At 41.1% G+C, this 26,042-nt stretch overlaps 1 protein-coding gene across 1 annotated transcript in view; it reads right to left on the reverse strand.

Moving 5' to 3' along the window:
* Positions 1–328: 328 nt before the first annotated feature.
* C10H12orf75 (chromosome 10 C12orf75 homolog) overlaps positions 329–26,042 on the reverse strand; it is a 42,162-nt gene continuing 16,448 nt past the window's right edge. The window contains exons 2-6 of the mRNA XM_030939630.1: positions 23,153–23,177; positions 5,758–5,793; positions 4,908–4,987; positions 4,077–4,114; positions 329–946 (exon numbers count right to left, since the gene is read on the reverse strand). Of these exons, the coding sequence (XP_030795490.1) occupies positions 4,110–4,114; positions 4,908–4,987; positions 5,758–5,793; positions 23,153–23,177 (146 nt within the window). The 3' untranslated portion in view covers positions 329–946; positions 4,077–4,109. The remainder of the gene's footprint in view (positions 947–4,076; positions 4,115–4,907; positions 4,988–5,757; positions 5,794–23,152; positions 23,178–26,042) is intronic.

Genomic DNA, 26,042 nt, shown 5'->3' on the forward strand with positions numbered 1-26,042 from the left:
TAATGTATCTATACATCACAATGCCATGTATGACTTCGAAGTGTTCTTTGAAAAATAAGTAATGTAAGTGAAGAGGGATAAAAATGTTTTAATTGTTGAAATACATTGGTAAATTGAGTAATTTACACTGTAGTACTACGTAGATACACAAATCATTATCAAATTAATTTCCAGATATCCCACTAACCGTCCATCACCAAGTCCTTGAAAACAGTCAGAGAACTAATATGAAGAGATGCCGTGACATCGAATGAGCAACGCAATGGCTATGAAGTATTTGTAGTTGCACATGCCTTTCATGAAAGAAAATAAAAATGTAATCAAAATGTGCATGTGGCATGCAAATTTGAGTTTATTTTTAAATATTGCAATGAAATACACATTGTTCCTAAAAAGGAAATTCTGACATTTAAATGAAATTTGAAGACCAAATAGTAAAAAACAGAAAGAGATAGTTGTAAGAATCCATTTACCAATTTCACAGCTAAAAATTAAAGTGAAGTAGAAATAGCAAAAGATAACAGACTAATATATTATTTTAGGTCATTCATTTATAGTGCCTTATCGTCTTAAGTTATAAATAGAATAAGGATTTTGTTATATAAAAACTATCAAAAAGCATCAGTGAAAAGACATGAGCTCCATGAAATGTGTTGAGTGGCCACGGTGGAAACGCCAGAACGCAGCAGCCCTGGCTAGGCAACAGCAGCCTCCATGACAGTTTGTGAACTTGTCTTTCGTAGGTGGCCACAGAAAGTTCCATAAAGTGTACTGTTTAACCAATTCCCTTCTACTACCACAACAATATGTACCCAGGGTTTTATGTATACACTTAAGATTTGAGGGAATGCAAGAGGGAAGGGTGACTGTTTAGAATTTCCTTGGAAATGTCTATGCACATTACAATGTCCCACGGAGCCAAATTCCTTCCAAATTGATGAGCATGCTAAGGAGACAACAGAAGAGGAGAAAAGAATGAGCAAACGGGTACAACTTACGTTAAAAAATACATTAGCCTTAAGCCTACAAGTTATTTACTGACTTTCTTTTAAGTAAAGCACCTATTTAATATCCACCCAATATTAATTTAAGACTTATGTGGCCAGTGTAGAGCTAAGCACTGATGATAATTATATAAAGAGACAAAGATGGGTAGGAAAAGAGACTTACAAACTTACAATTAAAATGCATCTTGATAAGCAATGTCCAAACCTAGCTGCATTCTATTAACATCATTCAATTAAAAATAGAGACTGTTCGGCCACAATTCCATCCCTTCCCTACTTGGTCCGAACCTACTGGGAGAGCCTAGCCCTCCACATTACACGGCGCTCCCCGACGGGATTCTGATGCAGCCAGGCCACCCATTGTCATCTGAGAAGCATCACTTAAGGCCCTCTGTGCTGGAAGCACTCTGCACTTCTAAGCGGGTATAGCTTTCACCCTAGGGTCATCTGCAGAAGAAACTACACATGTGTATCCTGACATAAGTAATTTTAAGAGATTCTGAAATCATTCCTCAATTTGTTTCAAAATCAACCAAACCAAATCAACTTTGATCACTGACTGCATTTAGTTCAGAGAGAGTCCACATGTTAGGTAAAAAACAAACAACAACAACAACAAAAGTGTCTCCAATCCTTTCCATGAAACATCTCTTTTCTAAAGTCTTCTCATCGGGGTTTCTGCCCAACAACTAAGGCCTAGAAAGCCATGAGTTCAGACATGTCACAGATAAGGACCACAATGGATGCTTAGCATCTAAGGAAAATGGGCAGCTTATCAACTTAGAAAACTTTTCAGATAATACAAAGGAGGCTACGGAAAGACCAGGATCAAACTAATTGTTTAGAGACAGAGTTAAACACCACATGTCCTCACTCATAAGTGGAAGTTGAACAATGAGAACACACAGGGAGGGGAACATCACACACCTGGGCCTGTTGGGGGGTGGGGGACAAAGGGAGGGACAGCATTAGGACAAACACCTAATGCATGCAGGGCTTAAAACCTAGATGACAGGTTGATGGGTGCAGCAAACCACCATGGTACATGTATACCTATGTAACAAGCCTGCACGTTCAGCACATGTATCCCAGAACTTGAAGTAAAATAAAAATAAAAAATAAGTAAATAAACAAAATGTAAGGGTAATAGAAAAAAAAAAAAGAAAGAGTTAAAGAACGGGGAAAAATTGAGATGAGAGAGGGGTGGCAATAAAATACTATATATTTACAGCCATGAACAGGAAGAAATGTTTTAGCTAGCTGCCTAAAGTTATATGAGCTTGCTCACCAGGATTATTGCTGAAGTGTTAGCGGCGAACTTCAGATCCACCCACGAGGGTGAGCAATCATCGTGTCTAACACTCCCATGAGAAAACTGTGGTTGAGACAAGCTGAGGGAAGTTAAGGGACTCATCTTAGGTCTGTGTTGGCAGCAGAGCTGCCCAGTCTCCTGATAGCTATCTAGGCAGCACCTCTTTCCACTCTATTCCCTTGCTTTTTGAAATACATTCTGTTTCCAGGAGGTAAACAGCAGTATATTCTTGGTTTCGACTTACCTTTTCTATTTGATACAAACAATAAAAGTACTTCTGCGCAGGAGAAAACTAGCAGGGAACTCAGAAATCTATATGGAGGGCTAGAACTACGTTAAAAATACTAGAAATAGAAACTCTCCAGTGACTTCCCAAAAAGAAACCGAACACCCTGTGTTCATGGGTACGAGGGGATAAACCTCCATCATGTTGCCTTGATGAGAAAATCTTCAAAGATGTAGCTACCCAAAGATTGTTCTAAGTTTTTGTCAGGAAGAAACGGGTTACAGTTTCTATGTCTCCTTTCTCTAGCAGGAAAGCTTGTTTGTCTCTACCTGTGAAATTAGTCTATAATCCCACCCCATCCCAAATAGCAAATCTAGTACTGGCCCTGGGCGAGAAGTTGGTTCAGTATCAAATCAGTCTTGCTTTTGGTCTGCCAATGGTTAGATTTTGGTTATTAAAAAAATTAATAGTATGGTGGTGATGACAATGATGATAGCAGATGCTACCATTTATTTCATATTTAATCCGATCAACAACTCTTCAGTTTAAGTATTGGCTCCATTTTTCAGATAACAAAACTGAGGTCATAAAGGGGAAGGAACTTGCCCAGCTAATCAATGAGAGCCTGAATTCAAAACCAAGACTGCCTGACTTCCAGAAGAGAATGGGCTATCTCAGGAGATAGGACATTCCTAATCACTGGAGGCTTCAAAAGAGGCTGGGTGTCATTCAGCAAGAGTGAAATACAGTGGGGAGCCCAGCATGGAATGTGTTGTTGGACCCTTGTTGGACCCAGTGAACGAAGATTCTTTGTCTGCATAGAAATGCTGCTCCATGTCTTTTAGAGACTGGTATGCAGGGCAGTTAATAAATGAAAGCTATTTTTCTCTTGTCCTTATTCTTGTTTGTCTTATTATAATTCTAACTCCTAGCTCTTCATCGTCTCCATACTGAATGTGTTTTGTAAAAGCAATCTGTGTTAACTTATACTCTGATTCTTACTATTCCTTCCTGCATAATTACATCTCTGTTCAGTTAGATTAGAATCAATATTAAGTGTCTGGGACTTAATTGATCAATTGCCCATCTCTACTGGAGTTTTGGTACTGACACATCTCCTCTCTGTGTATTAACCACCGGCTAATACCACTTAAAATCGATTCTAATCTAATTCCCAGTTCTAGCCTCTGGTCTCTCCCTGCCATTTCTCAAGTCCTAGGCCCTCAAAGATTTTTGCAATGAAGAAGGGTGAGATTTCAATGTTTTAGGTAGACACTTAGCTTGCTCTTACTAAATAAATTTTCATTTTTAACAAAATTTTGTTAAAAATGAAATGGAAAAAAAGTAGATGAAAGAAAATTGATCTGATTATTCACCTCTTTGCAATAAAACACACTCAATTCCATAGGATGAAACCCCTTCTTTAAATTGTGAAGTTCAGGATTTCTTAGAAATATAGAGCAAATAATATCTACAGTCCATTCATCAACAAGTCTAAACATATAGAATTATTTAGAAAAATACACAGTACCTCTTGATTCTTGAGTCATGATGTTATTTTCTTCTAATCTTAAAGAGAAAATTAAGAAAAGTTAAATGTTCAGATTATAAATAACATATTCTAATTTTCTATAGAACTGTAAACAGTAATGACATATAAGTATTTGCTAGTCTAAATCACAAAGTACGGGAAGAACAATGAGGAACAAATATAGTATGTTAAAAATAATGTAATATAGCCTTGTGTATAAAGCGAACATATTAATAGTCATTTAAAACTATACATCAGACAATACCTTGTACAGTGGTTTTGTAAATCAGCATTGTTTACCATGAGCCTCACTTAAAAACTGCCTTGAGCAAGAAGCTATCTATCAATCAAAAGATGCCTATTAGTCAAAAGGACTTCATTGGCCCCATAACTGCTAACTATTAAAACTCAGAAAACGGAGCCTCATTTCATTTAATTATGCAATAGGCAATTACTTTTCCTTTAAACAGCAGATTGCTTATCAGTCAGTCATCTTATATTACAGAAATTTACCTTTCTGTTCTATGAAAACGCCATAAGCTTACATAAATATTAGCTTTCATTTTCACACTGATCATCACTAAAATTAACAAGAAATTAAAAATATGGAGCATAACCACAAACAAAAGCTAAATTATGCTCTGGAATTCTTCTTACCATGTAGGTAGCCATTTCAACCAATGACTGCAATGAACAGACAGTACTTATACATGGTTCACTATAGCCGATACATAGATTGAGTCAAGTAAGCCAAAATACAAATTTCATGCTTTTTCATAAAACATAAAAATAAATAAGAAGGGAAAATCAGTAGCAGATGATTTCACTTACTTTTCCGAACTGTCTTTGTTTGACTGGACACCATATTGACAGCTTCAGATGGTAGGCCAACATATACTCCTCCATAGTTTCTTGATAAAAAGAAATCAAAGCAATTTAAATGGTACTATCTATTTACAGGAAGCAACAGAAGCATGGAGTACTCCAAACAACTACATAATTATTAAAATAGCTCATGGTTTTTCAAAAGTAGAATTTAGAATATTATGGCCCTTGGGAATATCATTGGTTTCCTAGGTTAAAAAGAAGCTATTTAAAAAACAAAAAAGAAAGATGTATTGCGTTAGAATTTTTAGATATTTTACTTGTAATGAGAAAGAAGAAAATAATTCGGGATGTTACAATTTAGTATAGTATTAATTATTATACAGTGACATGTTACAGTTAACATTTATCAAGAATTCAGAGTGGTCAACGTGGTATGATAATAGGCATTATGGACACACAAAGATATCTTACTAATAGGGAGATATAAAATGAGGCAGAGAGAGCAAAAGAGAAATGAGGGTGGAGTGCAGTTAATCAGAGAAGTAGCAGGACAGGGAAGGCTGAGAGAATGAAGGGAAGCTGTCCAGTTAGGGAGAGGAGCACACCCAAACGTCATAGGATGAAAATTAGCACACACCACATGCATAGAACAGAAACTAAGTTTGCTTGGAAGGAGGAAAGATGATGCATCCTGGGCAAGTTCTTTTTCAGACCATATGCCCCTACCTGTATTCTCTGTACCAATAGTTTTCCCGGAGGAATCTGTGTTATTGGGAATGTGCTACAGTGTGTTAAATCCATGAGGTATGGCCAAAACCATTCAAACTAAAGCCAGCTGCAACACCAAACATACCTCCTCTTGTCATCTTCTGTTATGGATTCTTCTGTTCTAAAAGGTCAGAAACATTTGCTATGAGACAGTTGGTTACATAGTTGGGGACTTCATTTTTGGTTATGAGAAAAAGGGACTACTGAGTTAAAGTCAATTTTATTTCAAGTGTTTCCATCAGACTTAAGCAGAGGAGCAAAACTATCCATCAAGTGTTTCTGTGACAATATTCTGCCTTCACCTCAATCGTTCATACATTAAAACTTGGTAATTTTCTACAAACCAAAATGTGTGAATACAGCAAATGCCAAAATGCACAAATGCCAAATGAAATGGAAAACTGAGGGCAGCTGAAATTGGGAAGAAGCCTGAGTTATCGTCTTGTGTGTACCACCCACTCCCTGTGTGACAGACAGGCTGTGGGCGAGCTGCCAGCCTGTGTCTCATTTGTAAAATAAGCTGGTTGACCAGATGACCCCTCAGGTCTCTTCCAGTCCTAATACATGATTTTAGATCTCTTCTGACACTTCAGTGGCACAACTATAGGTACTGAAAGATTTCTTCAGTGCAAAAAGAGTTAATGCCTATTTGATTTATTTTTATCTAAAAACATGAGCCATTTCATACATGATATACTGCAAAGACAGGGAAAATGTTTAAAAGGACACATTTAGAGGGGATCACTACTTTAAAATGCACAGATTCTCTCCTTGCATTAAGAGGAATCCAGGCCAGGTGTGGTGGCTCATGCCTGTTATCCCAGCACTTCAGGAGGCCGACACAGGTGGATCTCTCGAGGTCAGGAGTTCGAGACCAGCTTGGCCAACATGGTGAAACCCCATCACTACTAAAAATACAAAAATTAGCCACGCATGGTGATGTCTGTAGTCCCAGCTACTCAGGAGGCTGAGGCACAGGAATATTTGAAGCCGGGAGGTGGAGGTTGCAGTGAGCAGAGATCACGCCATTACACCCCAGCTTGGGCAACAGAGGGATACCTGGTCTCAAAAAAAAAAAAAAGGAAAAAAAGAAAAAAAAAAGGAGTCCATATTCTACCAGAATTCCTTGGCATATTTCTAAGAGAATCAGGACACTTTCCTTGAAGCACTACTTGGCACACATAAGTTGCTTTTCTGAAAGAAAAAAAAAAAATCAACAAGATTCCAATGTATCTGGCTGAATTCAACTTGTAATGTTAAGGGGCTTCAGTTGGGAAAAAAGCAGACTGCAAACATCTAAACGTCATTGACTCTTCTGATTCAGAGACAGTCTAACTCTGATTTTACCCACTTAAAAGTTGTGATATTTCAAATGTGACTATACATGTGTATGAGATTTTTGCTTTATTGGAACAGCAAGTCCAAGTCTATAAAGAAGGAAAGTGCAGATTTAACAATTATCTGGTGAACGCTGGCCATGAACAGCTAATACTGCAAGAGAGTACAAAATCCATCTTGAGACTTAATTTACCCAAACTGAGCATACAGCCTAAATGCACCACATGGTTATCAGCTTCATTCACCTCTTGTTCATGCTGGATCGTTTTTTAATTCGAAAGTGTCAAAGTTGTACTAATGGTGTTATGCTTATTGATGTGGTATAAGAAAGTGTTGTTTACTACTTTTAATTAAAATGGATTTATAATCCTTTAGTGTAGATAATGGAGAAATGATGAGGACAAACTCGTTCAAGATAAGTTCTGGTAAGAACTGTTTACTTTGGTCCTGAGTGATTAACTTTCTCATGAAATCACATGAACCTGTGAGTAACTGGTCGCTTATGCCACACATTTCCTGCCACAACTATTCTTTTCACATCCATTTACATATCCGTTTAATTCTTTCCCCTTTTGCTTAACTGTGCTTAAGGATATATTCAAGGTTTTAAAATATATTTTCACTTTCCCAAATGTAAGAAAATAGTCATTTACTTTCTCCTGTGAAATTATTCAATATCTTAAAACTCAATCTGTGTTCTCCATTATAAAATTAATCAAAAACCTTACACGTATAACTGGCAGGAAAGGATAATGTAGTTGCCATATTTATTTGATAATAAATTAAGCTTCAGATATAATGCCAAATCTTAAAAAATACCACCTATAAAGCCTTATAAGATATCCACTGTTTTTCTATTTTTATTTTTTTGAGATGGAGTCTTGCTCTGTCGCCAGGCTGGAGTGCAGTGGTGCAATCTTGGCTCACTGCAACCTCTGACTCCCTGGTTCAAGCGATTTTCCTCCCTCAGCCTCCCGAGTAGCTGGAATTCCAGGCACGTGCCACCACACCAAGTTAATTTTTGTATTTTTAGTAGAGACAGGGTTTCACCATGTTGGCCAGGCTGGTCTTGAACTCCTGACCTCATGATCTGTGCACCTCGGCCTCCCAAAGCGCTGGGATTACAAGCATGAGCCACCGCGCCCGGTCAGATGTCCACTCTTTTAAACCTTCCACTGAGTTGTAAAGTCTGCCTTTGCATACACACTTCCATGTATAAGACTGTCACTTCATCCATTCCTTCCACAAACAGTTATTCTACAACACTAGGACTAGAGACCAGGACTCCATGGGTACAATGATGTCATTCATGAGTTCCTCCTGTGTGTCAGGCACAGTACAGGGCACTGCACGTGCATCCATGCTATTCCTCACAACAGCTCTGAGAGCCTAGGCCTGAGGAACCAGGTACAGAAAGCCATGTAATTCATAAACATACAAGACGAACAAGTATGACCAACATCCATACCCCATCCATCTGACACCAAAGCCATGCTCCATATTCTGATTCACCACTCTCCTTCTCAGGTAGAAAGATATAAAAGTCAAAAACAGTTCCTGTGAAAGACGAACATAGTGGCTTCTCCTAAAGTGGGCAATTCACTTCCATACTGCTTTTGCAAAAGCTTTGACCATCACCCCATCTCTCAACCTGATTGTGTAACTATACTAGGCACTTTGCTAATCCTATTAGTTCATTTAATCCTCATACAATCTTGCAAGGCCAGTACTGCTCACATTTTAAAAATGAAAAACTGAGTAGCATGATCGAAGTTACGAAGTCATAGAGCCAGAATTCAAACCCAGATTTGTGTGATCCTAATTCCTGCTTCATACACTGTGGGCCAATGCTAATTTGCATTAGAGAAACATGCACCTTCCTGCAGCTGGAGCTCTCCAATTTGTATCATCCCACTCAAGAAAAGCCGGAAATGAGATGGTAGAAGACTCCTAGCCTGTTTCATCAGCATGAGAAACAACCTCTGACAGCTGCCAGGGACCATCAATCTTTGCAGATCTTGTCAAATTGCCACATAAGTCATTTTTATGCAGGTACAAAGATTGTTCCGAGGAGCAGTTACATTAGAATCTATTCAACTTGACAACCAGGTCCAGACTAAGGTTAAATCAGAAAGGGGTGGTTGGTCTAAACCAACTCTCCTTGTGGAAGGATAGGTCCTAGCCATTGTGTTGAGCTGCCTGGAGAGAGAACCAAATGTTGTCCAGCCAGTGTTCAAGGGGACACGGGTATCCTACCTGCTGGGGTGGCACGGTCCTGCCCCAACTGCACAAGCTTTAGCGTAAGGAAGAAAAATGGGTCAATACACAGCAATAAAGACCCCTGGTAAAAGGAAAGCCCGGATATGTTAAGCCAAACTCCTGACAGGCCAATGCAACTGCCTTAGGTTATTAGGCTTTTAGGCTCCATAGTCTAAAAAGCACACCTTCTGGTGCGGGGGACTCATTTCAATAAAGGTCATTTCTTGGTAAGAGAAGTGGACTTTATCCTCTGGCCGTTCAAAACTGGGATGTTAAATTTATTTTATCACTCAACACTTTTACAAGAAACTTAAAGTCTTTGGGATTTGAATCCTTGTTCTCAAGTTCTCAAGATTTGAATAATGCCCTGGCTATCCAAACATAGGGGGTGCCCCATATGGAAACCATTTTAAGGAATCAACATACCTTTTTCCCCCCACAAAACTCCTTATTTTGAAAGATTTTACCTGCCTTAATAATTTCAGCCTGGGCAACATGGCAAGACCTCGTCTCTACTAAGAACACAGAAAATAAAATAAAATTAGCCAGGTGTGGTGGTATGTGGTGGTATGTGGTGGTCCCAGCTACAGGAGGTGGCGGTCGAAGGATCACAAGAGCCTCCCTCTTGTGAGTAAAAAAGGTATGTTGATTTCTTAAAACAATCTACAGGGCAGGTACAGTGGCTCACACCTTTAATCCCAGCACTTTGGGAGGCCGAGGCGGGCGGATCACCTGAGGTCAGGAGTTTGAGACGAGCCTGGCCAACATGGTGAAACCCCGTCTCTACCAAAAATACAAAAATTAATTGGGCATGGTGACGTGTGCCTGTAATTTCAGCTACTTGGGAGGCTGAGGCAGGAGAATCACTTGAACCTGGGAGGCGGAGGTTGCAGTGAGCCCAGATTGCGCCACTGCACTCCAGGCTGGGCGATAGAGACAGACTCGGTCTCAAAAAAAAAAAAAGATCTACCTAAGATGAGGCAGCCCAGATGTTCACCTGAGCACGGGAGACAGTGGTTGCAGTGAGCTGAGGTCATGCCACTGCACTCCAGGCTGGGCGATAGAGACAGACTCGGTCTCAAAAAAAAAAAAAGATCTACCTAAGATGAGGCAGCCCAGATGTTCACCTGAGCACGGGAGACAGTGGTTGCAGTGAGCTGAGGTCATGCCACTGCACTCCAGCCTGGGTGAAAGAGCAAGGCCCCATCTCAAAAAATAATAATTATAATAATGCGCTTGTCAATATTTTCTTAGACACTTAAGTGCCAAAAGGAGCTTCTGATGGGCATGGGATAACTGAGGTGCCCACAGGTAGCTTATGTCATTCAAATCAAAGGCAAATACATTTTACATTTACACGTACACATCACTGTAGGCACACGTAGATTTCAGATCTGTTAGGTTTCAGAAGTTATAAAAATAGTGTCTGGTCCTTCCTCAGCCCTGAGGATCCAGAATGTCTTGCTGGAAATGGTCACGCTCAGGCCAGAACATCCACAGCCACGTAAGCTCCTGGATGAGCCACTCCGTTCTTCACCAAGGATGTGATTATTTTCTTTTCTGGTCACTACAGCTCCAGTTGTAGGGCAGTGACCACTGCATGGTCTGCAGCGGTGATTGCTGATGGACTGCAAAATGTTCCCCCAAACCAGAGAAAGAAATGGGGAGGGAGAGCAGAACACAGAGCCATACCCTCCCCAGCCTTGTGAGAACAGCAGCCACAGATAGGGCCCAGAAGGTCCTCAGAAGGAGGCAGCAAGGCCCTAGTCTCTGCAGTCAGTCCTAATGCAGATCAGTAAGGGCAAGGAATGAGATGACTCCACCCTCTAGAATCTTCCCTCAGAGAGCAGGGCCTGGAGATTGAATTATTCTCTGCTGGAGGAGATAAGCAAAGTGAAGACGAGGCCAATTCACGGTGGCTGAAACTAGAAAAGAGATCAAGCTGTGCTGCTGCACTCGATCACACTCTTTGGGAGTTAATTGGTCCAAATACCTCTACAAACTCAGTTTAAACATAACCTTTCTCCCTCAGAAAAGGAGCAAGTGGACAAACAGCAACCAGGATAAATCTCTCGTGGTATAATTGTAATATATATATATATTTTTTTTTCTGGAGAAGGAGTCTAGCTCTGTTGCCCCAACTGGAGTGCAGTGGCGCGATCTCAGCTCACTGCAACCTCCGCCTCCCAGGTTCAAGCGATTCTCCTACCTCAGCCCCTCAGGTACCTGGGACTATTGGCACACACCACCACGCTCGACTAATTTTTGTATTTTTAGTAGAGACAGGGTCTCACCATGTTGGCCAGGCTGGTCTTGAACTCCTGACCCCAAGTGATCCTCCCGCCTTGGCCTCCCAAAGTGCTGAGATTACAGGTGTGAGCCACTGCGCCCAGCCAGTAGTAATCCACTTCTAAATAATAGCCTCCTGGGGTGGAAGGCATAATTCAGGAAGCAATGCCCAGACACCCACAAGCCAACGCACTAAAAACTGGAAAATGGGAGAGAAGCTACTTGGGGACAGCAAGAATACCCCTTAATCTACTATAAATGGGGAAGAAACCTTGAAAATAAGGCTTATACCAAGAGAACCAAACTGCAGAGTTAGAGGAGATAAGAGATCAGATGCCATAAACCAAATCACCTAAAAACAAAAAGTAAAAGGTGAATTCTACCAGTTTCCCTCCCACCTCTTCTGGCCTGGCCCCAAGAATTGAGGCTTCTCAGGACTTCTCCAATTTCACAACCATGGAGTCAAACGTTGGTGCCAATGCAGGGGAAGAGAAACTAGCCCAAATTACCAAGGGATCAAGGGTAATCTGGAAACAAGCACATGGCACATCAAGACAAATCCTGCTCTTGCTAGGGGACCTGTGCTAGACATTAAGTCCATTAGAGAAGTGAAAGGGGAAGGAAGACCCAAGGGAAGGGACTGGAACCAAGGGCTGGGGTTTGGTCGAAACAACATCTGCTTTACATCTGTGCCCAGAGCCAATCTTAGAAGGAAGACTGACTTCTGGAGTCCAAAGAGTGCTGGAGGAAGCCAGTACTAAAGGATTTACATTCATTTTACTGAGCAGTGATTCCATGTTCTAGTTACACACGAGACACTACTCTGAAGAATAAACTTGTGTAATAAGCTCGTTTTTCCAGGGTAAGCATGACTGAAAACCTATCAGTAAATTGCCTTCTCTGGTATGCAAGACAATGTTGTTTCTCATCATCTATACCATTTGAAAAATTTGTGGAAAGCAATGCAACATTTGAAAAAACCTAAGAGTGAAATATTTTTTAATCATAACCTCAAATACCATCTTATCAGGAAAACCCTGTATTTATTTATTTTTTATTATTGTTTTGTTCTTTTCTGAGACAGGGTCTTGTTCTGTAGCCTAGGCTGGATAGCAGTGGCACAATCACAGCTCACTGCAGCCTCAACCTCTCAGGCTCAAGGGATGCTCCCACCTCAGCCTCCCTAGTAGCTGGGACCACAGGCGCACACCTCGCACCTGGCTAACATATATTTTTTTTTTTCTTTTTGTAGAGATGGAGTCTCACTATGTTACCTACACTGGTCTCGAACTCCTCAGCTCAAGTGATTCTCCCACCTCAGCCTTATGAGTGGCCGGGACTACAAGCACGCGCCACCACGCCTAGCTATAAGACCTTTTAAACCACAAGAACGTTCCCTAAGAACCATAGAACATGTATTCACCAATTTGGACCAGGTTTAATAAATTCACTGAGCCCAGCACAGTGGCTTACATCTGTAATCTCAGCACTTCAGGCAGCCGAGGCAGACAGGTATCTTGAGCCCAGGAGCTCAAGATCAGCTGCGGCAACAAAAAGAGACCCTGTCTCTTCAAAAAATACAAAATAAAATAGCCAGGCATGCTGGCTTGCACCTGTAGTCCCAGCTACTCAGGAGGTGAAATGGGAAGACTGCCTGAGCCTGGGAGGTCGAAGTTACAGTGAGTCATGATCGCACCACTGCACTCCAGCCTGGGCAACAGAGCAAGTGTCTCTGTCTCTCTCTCTCTCTCTCTCTCTCTCTCTCTCTCTCTCTCTCTCTCTCTCTCTCTCGTCTCTCTCTCTCTCTCTCTCTCTCTCTCTCGTCTCTCTCTCTCTCTCTCTCTCTCTCACACACACACACACACACACACACACACACACACACACACACATACACACACAGAAAATACACTGGGCATTCAATTAAAATCAGGTCTTTTGTTAGCAAAAAATGTAGCTTCTTTTATCAAAGAACAGGTGATCAAGGAGAAAGAATGAGTTGAGGATCAAGTCACCTGTTGAGTATCATAATCATCTCCTAGCCTAAGGTCACACACTTACAGGGCTCTGACTCAGACTTTCACTCATAGTGTTAATAAAATTGTTTGCAGAAACAAGTGTGATTCAAGGTGGACCCCGTAACTCATATTCTCCCTACTTTCAACGTCTTTTGGGATTGTTGAAACGATAAATCCTCAGTTAACAGTTTAAACACGACTCACTCTTGTTGAGTAAGATACTGTTTAGTCATATGTACCTTAGCAAAGTTGGCTTGACACTTGGCATGCAAGAAAAAGGAAGAAGAAAAGAAATAAAAGCAACTGACCAAAGGCACACTGCAACTCAGATTACAGATGGATAGCTTCGGGTTTCCTCTGTCTGACAGTTTCTATTAATTCCACTTCTAGCTCACTTACTGTGAACTTGCTAAAAACCAGCCCGGTGCTCTTCTTACCCTTCTCAGGGTGAATAGCAGTGCTGATCCAGATTCTCTAGGTAGTTATGCACCCTTCTGTTTTACACTAAGGTCACAGACTTTTTCTGAACGAACCGGACACTGAACGTCTCTCTAATCATAAATAAGCTCCACCTTCCTGTAGGTCGGGGTTCTGGAAGGTGGGCTGCCTCCAAAACGACCACGTCTCTGTGGCTGCTCTTTGGGGTGGGTGGGCTTTCACCTACCTGGCCTTTTTTTTTTAATTAATGTATTTTTTGCATGCCTATTTAAAACCAAATATGTGTATGGAACACCTAAACCTTACCATCATTTTATATTACTATGATTTATCTTATCAATAACTAATTAAGTGAAACCTTATCCAAAGTTAATATATAAAATAGGAATCTCTATCTTTTTCTTAGTAATCTGTGGTAGTCAAAACTTTTCATCATTATATTTACTTATTTTCTGGGTTGTATAAAACAGCTATCCTAAGTGACCTAAAGATGAAATAATGGACCCATGTCATGATCAAGGACAAATACAGATGACAAATATTAGATAGCAGCCAGCCACTCGAAACAGCATCTCCCGAGTCATCCTTGCTACAACTTGCCTGAAAATTCAGAAAGTTCTCACTTCCCTTAGGCTTCTAGAATTAACAAAGTCACGTGGCAAAGAAATGATTTTTTTACTTACTCATCAAGAAAAATGTTCTAAATATATAGCTATTCTTATTAGGGCTGATCTAAAAAGCAAAAAGCAAAAAAAAAGGCCTGTAGTCTTTTCTTTTTCCGTATTTGCAGTGTCACTAAAGAGGCTAAACTTATTTTGATTCGTAAACAGTAAAAATTGAATACGGAAACCCTGGAGACCATGGTTTTCCTGATCTGTTTCCAGTTACCATTCATGATAACCTTCTGGAATAGGTTTATTAATTGATTGTGTTTACTTCCATCTACACTACAATTCTCCAGATAAAATAAAATTATTTAATTTTCTTTATAACATGTTTTCATGATGGTTCCTGCCTCTTGGGGTGGTTTCAATCCATTCTAGCAAACCCTTAATTACACAATGAATTCTGTTTGACCATTGGCTGTTTTGGCCTATGTTTAATATTATTCATTTCTTCCCAATTTCAAAACTTCTTTGGACAGTTTTCTTTTGATCTCCCTCCCTGGATGAGCCCCTTGGCCAACATTAGTCCCTTTCTTTCTTCCAGCGTGTATGGCTGGAGAACATGAGTAACATTCACTTCAAAGGAATGCTTTCAACTTCTCTTTGTCCAGAAGCGAGGGATCAAGAGCCGGTCTGCAAATTCCCTGTCCTCTCCGCCTCTCCTCCTAGTTATTCTCTTACTAAGGGGCACACAGTGTTAGGAATTATTTCAGAATTGGTTGTAAAAGCATCATTTGCTATAAGGCAAGGGTGCACTCTTCATCTCCTTACCTTAAGAAATTTTGCTTTTCCTTGCTGGCACCACTTTTCTCAAAACCTCAAGAATACGCATCTTGTTCTCACCTATCCCAGCCTCACCTAACAAGAGATGGAGCCAGCATGCTCCTCATCTCCCCACACAGCTCTTACAGGTGGGACCATTTCATTTTCACTCAGAACCTCTCCTCTCTGGAGCCTAAATCCTGCCACAACTGTCCCCAGTGCACCAAAGATTTTGACCCTGACCCAAAGATTTTCCTTCTGAGCACCATTATCTTGGTCAATTTTAAAATCCATGAAAACGGCCAGGCACGGTGGCTCGCACATGTAATCCCAGTACTTTGGGAGGCCGAGGTGGGCAGATCACAAGGTCAGGAGTTCGGGACCAGCGTGGCCAATATGGTGAAATCCTGTCTCTACTAAAAATACAAAAATTAGCCAGGCGTGGTGGCACACGCCTATAGTCCCAGCTACTTGGGAGGCTGAGGCAGGAGAATCACTTGAACCCAGGAGGCAGAGGTTGCAGTGAGCTGAGATAGCGCCACTGCACTCCAGCCTGGGCGACAGAGCAAGACTCTGCCTAAAAAAAAAAAAATTCATGAAAATCATCCATCCAACCTCTCACCTCACATTTTGCTGACTTCCTCTATCCCAACAACTTCTGTGCTGCTCTGCTAACATAATCCCACGGCTGCTCCATGGAGCTTAGTTCCTCGAACAATTTTACCACATTTTAGAGTAGAAAATCCCACTCCCTAGGTAGAAAAAAAAATCTTCCTTTCGATAGTCCCGTCATTCCAAAGAAGCCTGCTTTCTTACTGCATCATCAGTTCCAGTTCATCCATCCCTCTCCATCCTTCCCATCCATCAGCCCCTTGTGCCTCCCTTTCCCTCTCTCCCTAGCATGCATCTTGCAGTCAAATATTTCTGCAGCACTTGCTGTTCACCACCTATTCCTCTCCATCCCTGGATGAATCCGTCCATCTGCTTTCTCTCTTCCTGCTCCTATTTCACAGGGTCCTACCTAAGGAAAATCTCATCGTGGCTAACAATGGGAATATATGATTTCTAACCACAGCAAGGCCCTCAATATGCTAGGTCTTCTGCCATCAAGTATTTATGTCACAGGCCCTGCCAAATTTTTTCAACAACATTTTAAACTAATAATTCTAGCTGTCATTCACCGGGGCAACAAGCATGATGCCAAGTATTTTCCTAGGATATTAAATATACTGTATTTGTAATCTGTCCCTCGAGCAGTTACTTCAGCCCTCTGTGCTCCCCATCTCCTCACCTGTAAAATGAAACATCATTATTCTGTCCATCAGATTATCATGGGTATGGAAGGAGATAACGTACAGAAAATGCTGGAAATCAGTGTATGGTGCACAGTCCTCAGTAAAGATTAGCTACTACTGTAAGAATGATGATGATGAAGATGATTACCCTGCACAATTATTACAGTATCCCAATTTCACAGATAATTATACTAAGGACACGATGTAACACAGCTAGTAAATGGTGAAGGGAATTTTAAACACAGGTCTCTCTGCTTCCAACAGGCTTTTCCAATGCTACTTCAACCCCATCCTCTTCACCCTCAGAAGACAGCCTTGCCTCCTACTACATGGATGAGAAAAGAGCCCATCAGACACCCTCAGGTCTGTATTTATGAGGGACAGAGAGGGCCCAGCTGACATGGTGCATTAGACATGGGAAATTTATAAAGGATCCCAAGAAACTCAACATAAGAGATTCATCATTTCTTTTTTCCAAACACAAAAACAAAAACAAATTGCCAATGGGTTTATGTTATTTCATTCCAAAATATTTTTCTTTATATTTGCTACCTTCCATAAAAATAAAATAGCTTTGCCAAGGAAAGAATCTCAATAAAATTCACTGTACATGTTTTAAGTGAAAGAAGTATTTGAATTACATTGTTTACATTGAGTGGCTATAGTTTTTTATTTTCAACAGCAAATATTATATTTGAGTCAACTTATTTAATACTGTTTCTTATTTGAAACATAGGTATAATATTCTTATAAATATTACTTAAACTTTAAATCAAGACTTTTTTAAGAACACGAAAATTGATCTACAAAGAAAAAATGTTTTCAATTAAATTCCAATTGTTTCTGCTGGCCCACTTACAATTTCTCCCCTTTTTTTGGTAACGGCATCCCAATTTTTCTGTGGGGAACTACCACCGCTCTTTGGCCATATGGTTAGGTGGGGGCTAATGATACTGATTGGCTCCAGTGGTGAGCACATGACCGCAGCCTGGCCAATAAGAACCCTACATTCTCCTGGCCCACTGACTGATTCAGAGATAGGAACACGACCCCAACGGGCCAGGAAAGCCCAGCCCTAGGACTTTTGATCAAACTACAAGGAAAAAGAAGTTGTTTTTTCCACAGGAATTACTAAGCTGATAAGATATAAACTGGTCCTGTTTGTCATCACTTGAGGAAAGCTGCCTAAGAATGAAGACGAAAGCAGAAAAGAGAGTTTCTTCCTGTCGTTTGATCACCTGGATCCAGCTGTGACTACAGCCAAGTCCCTGGAGCTTTTCCACTCCACATGCCAATAAATTCCTTTGTGTTTGTTTGTTTAGGCCAGTTTAAAATGGGCTTCTGCCATTTCCTACCAAAAATATCCCACGCAGCCTATGGGTGCCAAGTAGCTGAGAATCTGCCACACTAAAATAAGAACATGGTTGATGTTCGCAGGTTTGTGAAAGCAGCCGAATGTCATTACCTTGAATTCACTACTTTTTTTGTTTTGTTCAGTGTGTTACTGCACTGTGATTTAATTTCAAAGAGACAGAAAGAGAGGAAAAGAAAGGCTTGTTTTCTGATACGCATGTAGGTTTTTTCTTATGATGATTAAGTTTCTAGACATTGTCAACCATGCTTTCAAGTTTTGAAGGTGAACCTAGCTAGGTTTTGAGTTCTCTAGCCTATTATAGGATCTATGTACATCGTTATTCTCTCCACCACCAGAGAAAAACCCACTCCCCAAACTACCATCAGTTTTTTCTTTCTGTCCTGGTTCCTGCCTTTTAGCCTACAGCAATATCCATGCCTCCTCCATGTCAAAAAATAATTTAAAAAAAAAAGACAAAAGGAAAAACAAACTTCAATACACAAAATCAACCACACTCACAATTGGGCAGAAACAAATAACCAAAAAACACTTGAAGAAAAGTGTAAAATGTTCATAACGATTGTCTCTGGTATTCTAACTGAATTTTTCTCTTAAAAAATACTTCCCTGTACTTTCCAAATTTCCTTGGTATTTTTTTTATAACACAGTATATTTTGAAAATTTGCCTCCTCTTAAAGCCACCAACATCCATCCATTCCTTACTGCCAAGCAGCATAAAACCAAAGACCCACATCACTCTCTCCACTTCCTTGCACCTGGCTCACTTCCACTTCGACTTGGTTATCATTCACATTGCTCAACTGAAACTACAGTCCCCAGGGTGACCAATGTGGCCATCATGACACACGCAATGACTTCCCTTCCTCCTTCAGCCCCCGTGACCTCTTTGGACTATCAGTCATCTCTTCCTTTGGCTCAAGTTTGACTGCAGCATTACCCTCAGATATGGTAGTTTTTTCTTCCTTTCCTTCCCCATTAAGTCATTAAACAAATCTTATCAATTGCATTTTCTAATGCACCTTGTTTGCATCATCTCTACTTTCCCTCTGCCATCTGACCCTCTTGTAGCCTCACTTCCATTACTCCTCTGTGCCTGCACCCTCCCTCATCCCATGTGTCACATTGCTTTGGGTGTTACTGCCCTAAAACTCAAACATAATCATTTAATTCCTCCACCCTAAAATCTATCAGCCCTTGAATGCATAAAAAAACCCAAGCACAATTATTGGCCTTGCACCCAAGGCCCTTCACAAGCCAGGCCTGCCCATCAACCTCATCTTTCACTTCTGCCCAGACTGTACTACAGGCTCCAGGGGACACCACCTGGTTGGCTGTTCTCAGACCTACTGTCTTCTTGCACTCCCATGCCTTTTTTCATGCTTGTCCTCTGCCCTGGGTTGCCATTTTTCCCCTTTTCTGCATGAACTCTTGTTCATCCTTCAATTCCAAGACCAGCATTAAATTCTGAATATTGGAATAATTAGCACTTACCACACTGTATTTTGGTCCCTAATAGACAGTGACCTACTTCAGGACAGATACATCATTTTATTTGTTATTATATACTGACTTCTCACCTATAGAAAGCAGCAAATAAATAAGAAAAAGGAGTAGTAGTAAAAATTGCAGACCTTTCCTAGAGAATTGATTTTTTAAATATATAGTATTTCTGGCTTCCAAAAATAACTACCATTTTCCCACAAAGACTTTTCTGTGCTCTACATAATACTGTGTTTCCCCTTTTCAAAGTTCTTTACTCTCAATACTTATTCTATTACTTTGGCCAGTTCTTCTGGTTTGGGATCAGTCTGTTTAGATTTTTAAAAAATTTAATGTGCACAACAAAAAAATTAAGTCATCTTAATTTCTTAGCTTGTCATTCATTCATGGCATCACCTAATATTATAGTCAAGATTTATAAATCTATCGCTTCCAGTTAAAAAACTGAACATGTTTGAATATACCTTTTGTGTAAGGAAAAGTAATATTATAATGTTCTTTAACTTTTTCCAGTTAAATTGACTGCATTTGTTTTTAAAAGGTCATTTATTGGCCGGGCGCGGTGGCTCAAGCCTGTAATCCCAGCACTTTGGGAGGCCGAGACGGGCGGATCACAAGGTCAGGAGATCGAGACCATCCTGGCTAACACGGTGAAACCCCGTCTCTACTAAAAATACAAAAAACTAGCCGGGCGAGGTGGCGGGCGCCTGTAGTCCCAGCTACTCCGGAGGCTGAGGCAGGAGAATGGTGTAAACCCGGGAGGCGGAGCTTGCAGTGAGCTGAGATCCGGCCACTGCACTCCAGCCTGGGAGACAGAGCCAGACTCCGTCTCAAAAAAAAAAAAAAAGGTCATTTATTTAATAAAGTACTTTATTTTAAAGTTATAGGACATAAAATGAGGTACAGTCATAGAAAACCTAAATCTGAAGAATTCAGAATTTTAAATAGTGAAATAGTTAAGTAGTTACATGGCATCTCACATCCTGGAACGGTTAATTCTGTTGACAAAATCATCACTAAATTTTATTAGAAAAAGAAAGATGTCATGAAATCACTCCGTCCTTGAAGAGCAATGATGGAACTGATTCAACAACTATTTATTCAACACAAACTATGATCAAAGCATGACATGAATAACTCTAGAGCACAATAAAATGGGTAAGGCATTTCCCCACTCTCAATCCCCAAGGGAGAAAAGACAAGCATGTGAAGAACTACGATATAAACGCAACACAATGCCTCACAAGAAAGGTCCAAAATGCTGTGAAGGTTCTGAGGAGAAAGACATGCTATGCTGCTGAGAGAGCTAGGAAATACTTCTCACGAAGGATAACACACAAGCCCTGCAGAACAGATGGCATTTCTACAAACAGAAAGGGAAAGGGCCATTCCAGGCAGTGGGCACGGTAAAACAACACACAATGACAGGAGCAAGAAGCATGAGGTCGCAGGAGCCCCTGAGAACAGTGGCCTGGAGCAGCTCTGCACAGCCCTCCCAGCCCTGGGCTCTGCTCGCTCCCCACTGCAGGATCTCCTCCCACGCCAAGCGAGCCAGTCAGTTTGAGGCTAAAACATAAATGCTCTTCCTATTCCTAATAATTCCTGGGTTCAGTCCAGAGGACGATGGGAATAATTGAAAGGTTTTGAGCAGAGGTCCTACACAAGTGCAGGGCAGTGCTTGAGGAAAATTAATCTGGCAACACATATAGAAACTAAAGGGAGAGACTGAAGGAGAGACCGAAATATTGCAATAATAGGAATACGGTCAGGGTGCAGAACTCACTGTTGCTAAATGTTTGGGTAATAAACTCCAACACAGCAACCAGGAGCTAGAAGCCATCGACTACTGCTTCCTTTGTATCTAAAGTCCTAATTTTAAAAATGCATATTCAAATATTTAATTCCCAGAAAGCTTTACAATCCCACTCTCATCTTCTCTAAATTCTTTGTAGTAAGAAATAAAGTCTGACTCTTTTTTTTTCTTTTTTTTTGAGACAGAGTCTGGCTCTGTCACCCAGTCTGGAGTACAGTGGTGTGATCTCAGCTGATTGCAACCTCCACCTTCCCAGTTCAAGCAATTCTCCTGCCTCAGCCTCCCAAGTAGCTGGGATTACAGGGGCCCGCCACCACGCCTGGCTAATTTTTTGTATTTTTAGTAGAGACAGGGTTTCACCATGTTGGCCAGGCTGGTCTTGAACTCCTGACCTCAAGTGGTCCACCCACCTAGGCCGCCCAAAGTGCTCAGATTACAGGCGTGCACCACTGCACCTGGCCCTATCTTTGATATTTGACCATGGATGGCTTTTGAGCCCCATCACTCCCCTTTCGCCCCACATCTGTGTAAGCCAGTAAGAAAGTGGGGGCAATTATTCCCTGTGCCAGCAGGAAGATCAAACCTCTGCCCATTCATAAGTAGCCTCTGCCCAGCCCATTCTCCAACCAAAATAAAAACCAGACCCATCTGGATGGCTGCCCTGCTCTCCCCAGAAAGCCTCATGTGAGTAATACATCTTTCCGCACCCTCCTGAGATGTGGTGAATCAGTCTTGACATCCAACCCAGTTTTGGGTGGGACAGTTGATCCCACCCTTCACTAGGTAACCAGAAATCCTCTTAAAGAGTGAACTGCTGCAGTGTCCTTGCTATAGCTAGATTAGAGGCAGGAGGATGCAGAGAGAGGGGGCATGGAAATCCCGAATGCTCCTGAGCTCCCAATCTCTCCACAGGGAGATGCCCATTATTAAATGTACTGTGCTCTAAAGATAGCTCAATGGTGACTATGTTGAATGGCCCTATATATTCATTTGAATATCTAGTTATCAACTTTAAAAAAATTCGATGTGGGCCGGTCGTAGTGGCTCAAGCCTGTAATCCCAGCACTTTGGGAGGCCGAGACGGGCGGATCATGAGGTCAGGAGATCGAGACCATCCTGGCTAACATGGTGAAACCCCGTCTCTACTAAAAAATACAAAAACTAGCCAGGTGAGGTGGCGGGCGCCTGTAGTCCCAGCTACTCGGGAGGCTGAGGCAGGAGAATGGCATAAACCCAGGAGGCAGAGCTTGCGGTGAGCTGAGATCCGGCCACTGCACTCCAGCCTGGGCGACAGAGCGAGACTCCGTCTCAAAAAAAAAAAATTCAATGTGTACTTGGTAACTGCTTGGCCCCAGTCTTTCCTCCCCAGCTAACTCTAAAACACTGCATAGTCATAGGAGCTACGTGCTTGTTTCTCCTATAAGCACTTGCTTTTAACTTAAAAAAAAAACAACTCTACACAAGTTGGGATGGAAACACAATTCAACATTTCCCCTTAAGATCCTGAGTTAAAGTGCCCAGCTATGAAAAGCACTTCTCCAAATAGAAGTTTAGTTCTCCAAATAGCACTTTAGTTACAACCAAATGATCATCTTGACATGTGCATTATATACAAAGTATTTCCATGTCTTTTCGGTCATACCCACAGAGATCTAAATGTCATAATCATGAAAAACAGCAACTTCCTCAGAACGACAGCTTATAAAATCATTAATATTCAATACTTACACATCTTTGGCTGCTCCTGCAGGGCCTAGAGAAAAAAGAAGATAGGTTTGTATCGGTGTGATAGTATTGCTACAAAAATGTTGTCTAATACCTAACCAAAATACAGTAATATTCCTGAAGAGACAAGAAAATGGGTTTAAAAAATTTTTCAAAAACAGAGAAAGGAGGGCAGAAAATCATAAAATTCAAATCTTTTTTTTTTTTTTTTTTTTCCAGACACAGTCTCACTTTGTTGCCCAGGCTGGAGTACAGTGATGCAATCTCGGCTCACTGCAACCTCTGCCTCCTGGGCTCAAGTGATCCTCGCACCTCAGCCTCCTGGGTAGCTCAGAATACAGGTGCATACCACTATGCCTGGTTAATTTTTGCAATTTTCCTTGAGATGGGGTTTCACCATGTTGCCCAGGCTGCTCTCCAACTCCTGGGCTCAAGCCATCCTCCCACCTTGATTGCCCAAAGTGCTAGGATTACAGGCATGAGCCACTGCACCCGGCCCCAAATTCCAATCTTAAATATCAAATTTAGTTTAGGTTTCAAATCTTAGCTTTGGAATCTATTCCACCCATCTTTAAGAATTCCTGCAAATTACACAGTGCCAGTTCTCAAAAAGATTTTACAGATCATGTTAACCCAACTTCCCATTTTATGAATTTCAAAACTGGCACACTTCGAGAAACATTTTTTTCCTAAGCCACACACCTTCTAAGTTGATGTCTGCATGCCTTGGTTAAGTCAAACTGCACCAATGCAAGCAATGAGCTAAATGAATTAGGAAGCCTCAAAGACACGAGCTTATTTCCAAAACGAGTCACATGTGTCTCTTAACTCTGCTCCCATTGGCTTCCCACCTGTGATGGTTAATACTGAGTGTCTACTTGATTGAACTGAAGAATGCAAAGTATTATTCCTGGGTGTGTCTGCGAGGGCGTTGCCAAAAAAGATTAACATTTGAGTTAGTGGACCAGGAGAGGCAGACCCACTGTTAATCTGGGTGGGCACCATCTAATCAGCTGCCAGCGCAGCTAGAATAAAGCAGGCAGGAGAAGGTGCAAAGAGCAGACATAAGACTTGCTGAGTCTTATGGCCTTCATCTGTTTCCCATGCTGGATGCCTCCTGCCCTCGAACATCGGACTCCATGTCCTTCAGCTTTTGGACTCTTGGACTTAGACCAGTAGTTTGCCAGGGGCTCATGGGCCTTCCGCTGTAGACTGAAGACTACACTGGTGGCTTCCCTACTTTTGAGGTTCTGGGACTTGGACTGGCTTCCTTGCTCCTCAGCTTGCGGACGGCCTATTGTGGAACTTCACTTAATGATCGTGTGAGTCAATACTCCTTAATAAACTCTCCTGCATATATATATACCTATCTGTCCTATTAGTTCTGTCCCTCTGGAGAACCCTAATACACCACCCATGTGAAAAAGACAGCCCATCTCTTCCGGTGCCCATCCCCATTACTTCTCACAGATTCTCTGCCCACATTTCCTCCTCCCAATATCTTTATCCAGGAGGCACAGTACTTGGTTCCAACTCTTACAAGATATACGGTATTTAACATCCTTTAACCTCTTAAAACCTCACTTCCCTTATGTCAAATGAGGGTAAGAGAGTATCTTTCTCAAAGGTTATTGTGAAGATTTAAAAAGACAATGTGTAAAAAGACAATGTAAACACTTAACACAAAGTTGGCACATAAAAATAGCACACTAAGTTATTAGACGTCACACTTAATATTTCAATTTTGATACATATTAAATAGAAATTAAAATAATTTCTGCACAGTCACAGAGGTATAAGAATAAAGGAAGATGTGCTACAAAGTAAGTAAATAAGTCTGTGGGGGAATTATTGCCAAATTGCAAAAACAATCCAACAATGATATTCATTTTGCATCTGTAATACTGCAAATAAAAAGCTGATCCTAAAGATAATTGAGGCTATGTCTCAAACAAATTCTTTCAAGGCTTTGACTAAACCTAAACTTTGCAATAAATTTAGTTCCCTTCTTCAGGGAAAAACATTTCTGTGCCACCATTACTGTTAAAATTATATAAACTGCTTTAGAATCAGAGATTATTAAACCAAAAAATCCTAAACTTAAAAAAAAGTCTTAACATAGGAAAAACTGCCAACATAGAGTGTTTTTGATAGTAAAAAAATAAACAAAAGATTAGTGCCACCATAAACCCGTGAAAATGAACGTTTTATTTTAGAGTCAAGCATGAGAATCTATAAGACAATCTACATACATCAAAAAATATTGAGATAGGTCTCAATCAATTCAGTTTATTTTGCCAAGGTTAAGGAAAGCCTGTGACACAGCCTCAGAAGGTCTGGAGAACATGTGCCGAAGGTGCCCAGGCTACAGCTTGGTTTCACATGTTGTGGGGAGACATAAGACGCCAATGGATACCTAGACCATGTACACTGGTTTGGTCCAGGACAAATCAAAGGTGGTGGGGGCATGGGAGGAGGGTTGTTTCCAGGTCACAGGTAGATTCCAAGATTTCCTGATTGGCAACTGGTTGCAAGAGTTTATTTAAAGATCTGGAATCAATTGATTCCTGGAACTGTCTGATTTTAGAGACTGTGGAGACCAAAGTTTTATTTTGCCAATGAAGCTCCTTTAAATGTTTCTTATCAGACTTAAAAAGGTGCCAGGCCAGCGCCGTGGCTCACGCCTGTAATTCCAGCACTTTGGGAGGCTGAGGTAGGTGGATCACCTGAGGTCAGGAGTTCAAGACCAGCCTGGCCAACATGGTGAAACCTGTCTCTACTAAAAAGAAAATACAAAAATTACCCAGGCATGGTGGTGGGCACCTATAATCCCAGCTACTTGGGAGGCTGAGGCAGGAGAATTGCTTGAATCCGGGAGACAAAGGTTGCATTG

This window comes from Rhinopithecus roxellana, chromosome 10 (assembly GCF_007565055.1).
Source record: "Rhinopithecus roxellana isolate Shanxi Qingling chromosome 10, ASM756505v1, whole genome shotgun sequence".
In the NCBI taxonomy this organism is placed as follows: domain Eukaryota; kingdom Metazoa; phylum Chordata; class Mammalia; order Primates; family Cercopithecidae; genus Rhinopithecus; species Rhinopithecus roxellana.